Raw genomic sequence first — 7,739 nt, 5'->3', positions numbered from 1 at the left:
GTGAAAAGTGGGACTGCATAGTAAGAGAAAACAATCTTATTTCTAAAAATTACACATATTTTTTGAGAAATCGAATAAAAAAAAAATGTTAATAATTTTTGTACAATAGTTTTCAAAAACAAAAAATATCTCCGAAAATCAAATGAGTTCGTAGTATACGACAGTTGAATCCATAAAAATTGTAAGAAATTCAAAATCATTCTTAATAAACCAACTGTAACAGTGTATTCTTCTTCGTTGGATTATTGTCACAAAGAAAAACTAACTGGTTATGTACAAGGGATTGAACGATCTATAGTAAAAAACAAACTCTATTCTAAGAAATCATATCACTATAAAAGCGAAACTATTGCTGCTGCCAATCACAAACTTTTGAAATGTTGTAATTTACAAGATATTAAATCGGATTGTACATTACGAAAGATAAGTTCAGAAGCTAAATCCATTTTAGATAGGGATCACGACGATTTAATAGATATAATTCAAATCCAAAAAGGCAATAAGAATTACATACAGGAAGTTACAGTTCCGTTCACAGTTAAAATGTATAGCACTAAACAATATTATTTATTAAAAAAACAATATAGTAGTTGTAATACTCCACTTCTAGTACACTTTGATGCTACCGGGAGTGTGTGCAAGAAACCCACAACTGATTGCAAAAGAATATACTTGTATTCTGGTGTTATCAAAACGCACACAAACAGAGTTTGCCCGATATTTGAAATGGTATCGTCTACGAATTTTTTTAATACAATATTTAAGATACTTTTTGACATCCTAAACCCACCATAAATGTTCCATACAGGGAGTTGGTTGGATGTTTAAATTACTTAGCAGGAATATCAAGACCTGACATATCATATGCTACTTCCTATCTAGAAAGATTTTTGGATAAACCTACTACAAGTAGATGCAAAGCGGCAAAAAGAGTTCTAAAATATGTCAAAACTACTAAAAATGTATGTTTGAACTTTAGGAAACATGAAGGGAACGACAACATTGAGGCATACTCCGATTATGATTGGGGAAGTGACCAGACTGACAGAAAAAGTGTTAGCGGGACAGCAATTTATTATCATGGAAATATAGTTTCTTGGGCATCGAAAAAGTAGCAAACGGTTGCTTTGTCAACGGCGGAGAAGAAGGTTATGAGTTCCTTAACAATCTCCAAAAACACATCTAATTATAATCCTTCAATATTTTCCGGAAACCTACCACTACTGACACACTAATACCCAAAAATTCTTTCACTCCTTTCAAATATAAAGAGGTCACGTTCAGATTCTTCTTCCACAGAGCCATCAACACACCCCTTAGCACTGAAAATTTCAACTCAGATATCTTTAATATTATAAAAATAGGCCTAAATAACGGTTATTAAAGATTTACAAAACATTTTCTACATGGATATGAGGTCAAATTATTTTCTTTGTACATATCGATGTTATTAATTTTTGTTTTTCTACATGTTTCGAGGAATCTGAGCCCTCATCATCAGGAAGAAATCCTGTTACAATTATAAATGTTCATTATTATAATAATAATAATAATAATATAATAATCATATTTATTGATAGGTAATAAACGAAATGCATAATATATAGCAATATATGAAGAAAATACAACTCCAATCAAAAAGAGTCATGTCAGAGTGACCAAAGAAAATCCGAGGTCGTCCTATTTTTCAATGACCCATCGAAAAAAAAAAATACAACAAATAATAATAATAATAATCAAAACAATATAATTATATGATTCAAGTCATAATAATATTTAAATAAATTTTAAATGAATTTTAAATGCGCAAAGTAAGACAGTAATCGTATACAAAAAAGAAAAAAAAAATTTAAAAATCCTTCCATTTCTCACTCACCCACCCAAAAACTCCTTAACCATGCCCTTAAAGGAAAGCAGACCAAGATTCTTAATTGAATCAGGTAACCGATTGTACATGTTAGGCACACAATAAGAGAAACTACGTTTAAACATTTCTAGGCGGTGAAGAGGTATCGTCAAGGCATGCCTATGCCTAACATTAATGTGGTGAACATCCGTACGAAATTTAATTTTATTGTACAAATAAGGAGGTCTTTTATGCAAGATTAATTTATGGTAGAGACACAGGTAGTGAAGAGTTCTACGTCGTGACATATTTAGCCATCCAGCCCACACTAGTGCGTGTGATATGCGGTCTCTTCTACGGATACCGTAAATGAATCGCAAGCAAGAGTTTTGAAGTTTTTGAATCTTATCCGAGTGTACACTATCAGGACATGAATGGTAAACAACGTCACCATAATTAAATATAGACAAAACTAGAGCATCGCAAAGCTGTAGTTTATTATCTTAACTACGTTCTAAATTATCTAAGGTTATGTTGTTAAATTTGTTCTTAACTGGCTAATTATCTTAAAATATAATAAAACAAAGTAAACTTACGTCCATTTTTATGAATAAATTTCTACCATGTTCCGTTTTTCTATTTGTTGTTATTGATGTTTATCGATTATTTATAAATTTTAATTTTCTCGTTGTTGCGGCGTGTTCAGTAATGGAAGACTGTGACACTTCGTGTTTGGTTGGTATCATTGAATTTGTATTATTTGTTGTTTTTATGTTTGGAATTTGAATATGAAATTTAAATTTTTAATTTTTCTTTTTATGAAACTTTCGAATTATTTCTCTATCATTATTCGTGTTGTATTTCTTACTTTATTTTATTGTTGTAGGTATGTTGGGAAAGGGTGTAGGTTGTATGTTAGGATTTGTGTAGGTTAGGGTGGGAGTGTAGCTTAAGGGAAGATACTGTTGCAGGGCCAAGGTGCTACTTGCTTTGGTTCTCTCGTTCATTTACCCTTTGTTTTATATTGTGTTGTTAGTTATTTTCTTTTCTTTATATATGTAGTTGTTCATCTTATCTATTCTTTTCTTCTTCTTTGTTATAATTGTGGTAGGTTAGAAGGAGATAGGGTAGGATATATATGGGGTTAGGATGGGATTGTACCCAAGGAAGACAAAAGTTGCAGAATACAAGGTGCTACTTTGCCTTGTTTCTCTCGTTCATTTGTCTGTTGGGTGGTGTGAATGGGGTTTTCAAAAATGTGTATAGAGGTCTATTGTTATTTTGTAATTGTTCATTTAGGCATTTTGTGTTGGGGTTATTGTGGATAAATTTCTTTATTTCATATGCCTCTAGTAGTTTCATTAGTTTGCCTTTGTCAATATTATGTAAAATCTGTGCATTGTTTTGTTCGTCAAATTCATGGTATACGTTGTGTATCAGGTGGTTTCCAAATTTCGATTCATTCCTGGTTTTGTGTTCTTTGATGCGTGTCTTTAATGTTCTTCCGGTCTCTCCAAACAAAAATAAATAACATTGATAAGTACAAAGAAAATAATTTGACCTTATATCCATTACTACACGATGTTAAGAAGACAGAACAACAATTACAATTTTCTACATGGTTCATAACAATAAAATCACTTCAATCATTTATCCTCACTATAAACTCCCACCCAAATATATTTCTATTTCGAATTATGATCCCATAATCAATCAACTACATCCCTTAACCAAAAAACATAACATAAACATTGTTACCAAAAACACAACCAAAATCTCCAATTTACTCACTAATAACAAGCACAAATTTCATTTTCATCAACTGAATGGTGTTTACAAAATAACCTGTAATGATTGCAATAAAATTTATATTGGTCAAATAGGTAGAAATTTATTGACACGGTTTAAAAAACACAATGGGTGGTATGAATAAAGGAGAGTAAAACCTTATACTCGCAAAATTTCGAGCATTTGCTACATATTTTATGAATAAAAATGTAAGTAAAAGCTTTTACTCAACACTTTCCTCTGAGCATGAGCATCTACTTACTTTTAAGCATATGCTCCGATTGATATGAATAAAACGGAGGTTTTGCTTCACATTTTGAGCATATGCTCGGTAAAATGTGCATCTAGTTCAGTACTAGATGCACCCTTTCAGTGGTCGGTAATAATGGCAGAGTTTATTAATTTACGGGCAGAAAAACATTACAAAGTACGAAGAGGAGCTGATAACCGAGATTTTAAATCACTTTACCGGTTTGAGGAAGAAAATTTGCATTACATTGCAACACACTTTATGGGCGAGAACAACGAAAGAAGAGGAGGTGCTCTTTCGTCGGACCTTAAAATTAAGATATTTTTACGGTATATGGCCAATCCTGGTTTCCAAACTGGTGTTGCTGAAGAATTGGGAATTCATCAGTCGACAGTATCAAAAACAATTACGTTCGTGATTAACAAAATACTCGAAAAAGCTCCTTTATGGATCAAATTTCCGTCAACGTTGAACCAAGTAAACGAAGCACAGGAGAGGTGGCAGGAGACATTTCAATTTCCATGTGCGATAGGCGTAATTGATTGCACACACGTTCAAATATTGAAACCTATCCATCACGGTGATGAATACATCAACAGAAAGGGGTTGGCGACTTTAAATGTGCAAGCAACGTGCAACTCCAAAGAAATCTTTACTAGTGTTGATGCAAGTTGGCCGGGTTCTGTGCATGACGCTAGAATTTGGAGAAATTCTGAAACACGTTTGATTATGCAACAATTCCCTGGTGCAATATTATTAGGAGATGACGGTTATGGTTTGGAACCGTGGCTAATGACACCATTTCGGAACCCAAATAACGAATTATTATAACGTGTTATATGAAATAAAGATAAAATTCTTGTATGGCAAGTCTTTTTCCTACAATAGCCCTTAAGAAAAATCATTTTATAAAAATAACAAATATCCCTTAACAAAAAACATGTTTTGTAAATGTAATCTTTGCATGGAATCATATCATATTGTTAGTACCAAAGTATCTATCTAAACCAAATTTATTATTTCTTTAAAGCACTGCGTACCTAGGTACATCATTATCGTTTTCGTTTCCATCAGGCTCATAATAAGAGCGACCGGTATTGGATTTTTGCATCATTTCTCGATAATACTGCCTTTGAACACGAGTGGTCTCCAATTGTTCGATAAGTACCAATCGTTGCAATTCCTGAGTAGTGAGTTTGGAAGTTTCTTCTGTTTCATATGTTTCTAAATTCTTCTTCGTTTGATGTTTTGTAGGTCGAGGTGGCACAAGGGAAGCTATTTGGGGCCTAAATTCATCCGTCTGCTCAGACTCAAGCAATATAGAAGATGATAAATCTTCGTTGTTTTTGTTTATTTTGGTGGTAGGAGGTCCAATACTTTTTGCTCCTATAATAAAAACGGAACATATTTAGCCATTAGTTTAAAATTATGAATGAAAATAACTACCTATTTCATATTTCGTACAAATTTTTAGTGTTTCAAAGAGCCATTTTTTATACATCTAGTTAGGTAAGTTATGTAAAGAATTAACTTTAACAAAGTTTTATGAATATATACGCGATACATATATTTGTATAATATAAACAGGTTAAATAAAATACATACTTACCAGGAATTTTGCTTATAGTCGGATTATCCTCTCCATCCATTAATTCGTGCAACATTTTTTCCCACTGGCATAAAACTATTTTTTTATTCCCGGTTTTGTTTTTGTCCACTTTGCTTTTTATCCTCGTTTTCATATTGTTTACTTTTTTCATCAATTGAGAAGAGGTTAATGGTTTTCCCAATTGACGTTCTAGCTCAAGAACTGATTGCCTCAAGGCTTCATCTTTCAATGTTTTTTTCTGCGGAATTTGTGTTTTCCATAGAATTTCCGGCCTTTTTTGCAACTGCAATGCTACTAGCAAATTGTTGCTTGATACATCGTCACCATTTTCTTCTGCCGACATTGTTGTCTTACAAATTACTGGTTTATACAAAGCATTAAACTTCTACGGGGATAATTCAGTATGTTAGGTTAGGTAAATAAACACAAACATCAAATACTAAGAGCGTAAGTATAACAACTGCGGCACCGATTTATACAAGTCACGACGAGTTAGACGAGCAAATCCTCATTTGATCTAAGCAGATGCTCATAAGTAAAAGCAAATCATTATTCATACAAATCGGAGCAAATGCTTATACTCGGACCTTTTACTTTCAGCATAAGCTTATAGCTGTTGCTTATACTTAAGAGCATTTGCTCGCTTTTTATTCATACCACCCCATAAAGACAAAAATTCTGCCATTTGTAAACATATTTCGGAAACTAATCATAAAATAAGCCTTAATAACATAGAACTGATACATCACCAACCTAAATCATTGAAGCTTGACTTACTGGAGGAATATGAAATCTAAAAACAATCAAAAAATAACGCCGATAATTTATTAAACGAAGTTCGTCAAATTTTTAGATTTTGTTTTCCGTATTTCGAATTCGGCACGTGTACTATTAATATAATGTTTTTACGATCACACCCTTAACAAAAGTTAATTTCCAAGAAATTTAAGGGATTTTATTTATTTTGATTTTTTAAAAAGTTTTTTTAGAAATATTTTGTATTTTAAGAAAGAAAACCAAAACTCATTCCTATTTCCAACATATTTTAAAATTTTCCATGTTTTGTAATTATTTCAAGTAAGTTTACTCTTTCAAATCCGATAATTTAATTATAAATTTATATTTTAAATGTCTAATAAATCCTAGTCTACAGAGCTGTATGAACGAACACTGTCCGACAAATTCATTGCCGCCCAAAGATCGACAACTGTTCTGCTTTCCAAGATCAGACGATCTGCGGCGGCAATGGTTGGACAGAATGGGGAGGCCGGATCTTGTGGATTTTACGTACGGTCAGTTAAACGGGAGAAGGTTTTGTGTGTGTCAGCGGCACTTCAAGACCAACCAATTTCAGACATCAGCACGAAAGAAGTTGTCTGCACAACAACTACCTCGACGTGTTGTAAATTTAGAAGACAATCCCGATTCTCCTACCAATCCTCCATCCGGTAAATCCATTCCCTGCATGTCTTCTGAATTTGAGTCTCCTAAGTCGAGAAGGTGCAAAGGTAAATATTTAATTAAGTACAACATAGTAATTAAATACAATTCTTTATTAATGTCATTTTCAGGTCGAACAACACAAGCCAGTAGAGCCAGTAAAGTTACCCTGAAGGAGCGGAAGCTGCTTACAAGATTGAAGAACGCGGAAAATATCTTGCGTTATCGGAGGAAGCGCATTCAGTATTTGTCCCAATCCCAAACAGATTATCTAAATCCCTTTTCCCCATCTTACTTAACCAATATCCAACAAATATATACCCTACCTAAACCTCTCCGTGTTTTTATTCTTTCCCTCCTTCGAAATTTCCATGTATCCAAAAAAAAAACCTTATACCTTAGAAGAGAAAGCCCTATTCCTCTCCATTTTCAGACACGGTCCCCGTTCCTACCGATACCTGCAAAAGATCCCTTGCCTACCGTCTACAAGGACATTAAGACGATCCCTTGCAACTTTCCAACTGACCAGCGGAATCAACCTAAATTTACTTACTTATCTGAAGAGTGTTTCATCTAAAATGGCTCTCCGTGACCGTTTCTGCACACTTATGTTTGATGAGATGGACACTGGAAAGAATTTGAATTTGAAGGTAACTGAAAATAGTTGGCATGTTGAAGGGTTTGTAGAGGTGGGAACAGAAAGGGGTTAAAAACTTTCAGATCATGCTTTGGTATTTATGATTCGTGGTCTGGCGAGCAAATGGAAGCAACCTGTTGCTTTCTATTTTACCCATAAGGCTGCGAAT

At 33.4% G+C, this 7,739-nt stretch overlaps 2 protein-coding genes across 2 annotated transcripts; one reads left to right on the top strand and one right to left on the bottom strand.

Moving 5' to 3' along the window:
* Positions 1-3,767: 3,767 nt before the first annotated feature.
* LOC111421597 (uncharacterized) lies at positions 3,768-6,297 on the bottom strand. The gene is made up of 2 exons (XM_023054765.2): positions 5,494-6,297; positions 3,768-5,270 (listed from the first exon to the last, which is right to left on the bottom strand). The coding sequence occupies exons 1-2, from the start codon at positions 5,834-5,836 to the stop codon at positions 4,909-4,911; spliced, it is 705 nt and encodes a 234-aa protein (XP_022910533.2). The 5' UTR covers positions 5,837-6,297; the 3' UTR covers positions 3,768-4,908.
* On the top strand, positions 4,020-4,715 carry LOC139431262 (putative nuclease HARBI1). Its single transcript, XM_071198905.1, has one exon. The coding sequence runs from the start codon at positions 4,020-4,022 to the stop codon at positions 4,713-4,715; it is 696 nt and encodes a 231-aa protein (XP_071055006.1).
* Positions 6,298-7,739: the final 1,442 nt, after the last annotated feature.

This window comes from Onthophagus taurus, chromosome 8 (genome assembly GCF_036711975.1).
Source record: "Onthophagus taurus isolate NC chromosome 8, IU_Otau_3.0, whole genome shotgun sequence".
In the NCBI taxonomy this organism is placed as follows: Eukaryota; Metazoa; Arthropoda; class Insecta; order Coleoptera; family Scarabaeidae; genus Onthophagus; species Onthophagus taurus.
This window is presented reverse-complemented; position numbering and strand designations above follow the sequence as displayed.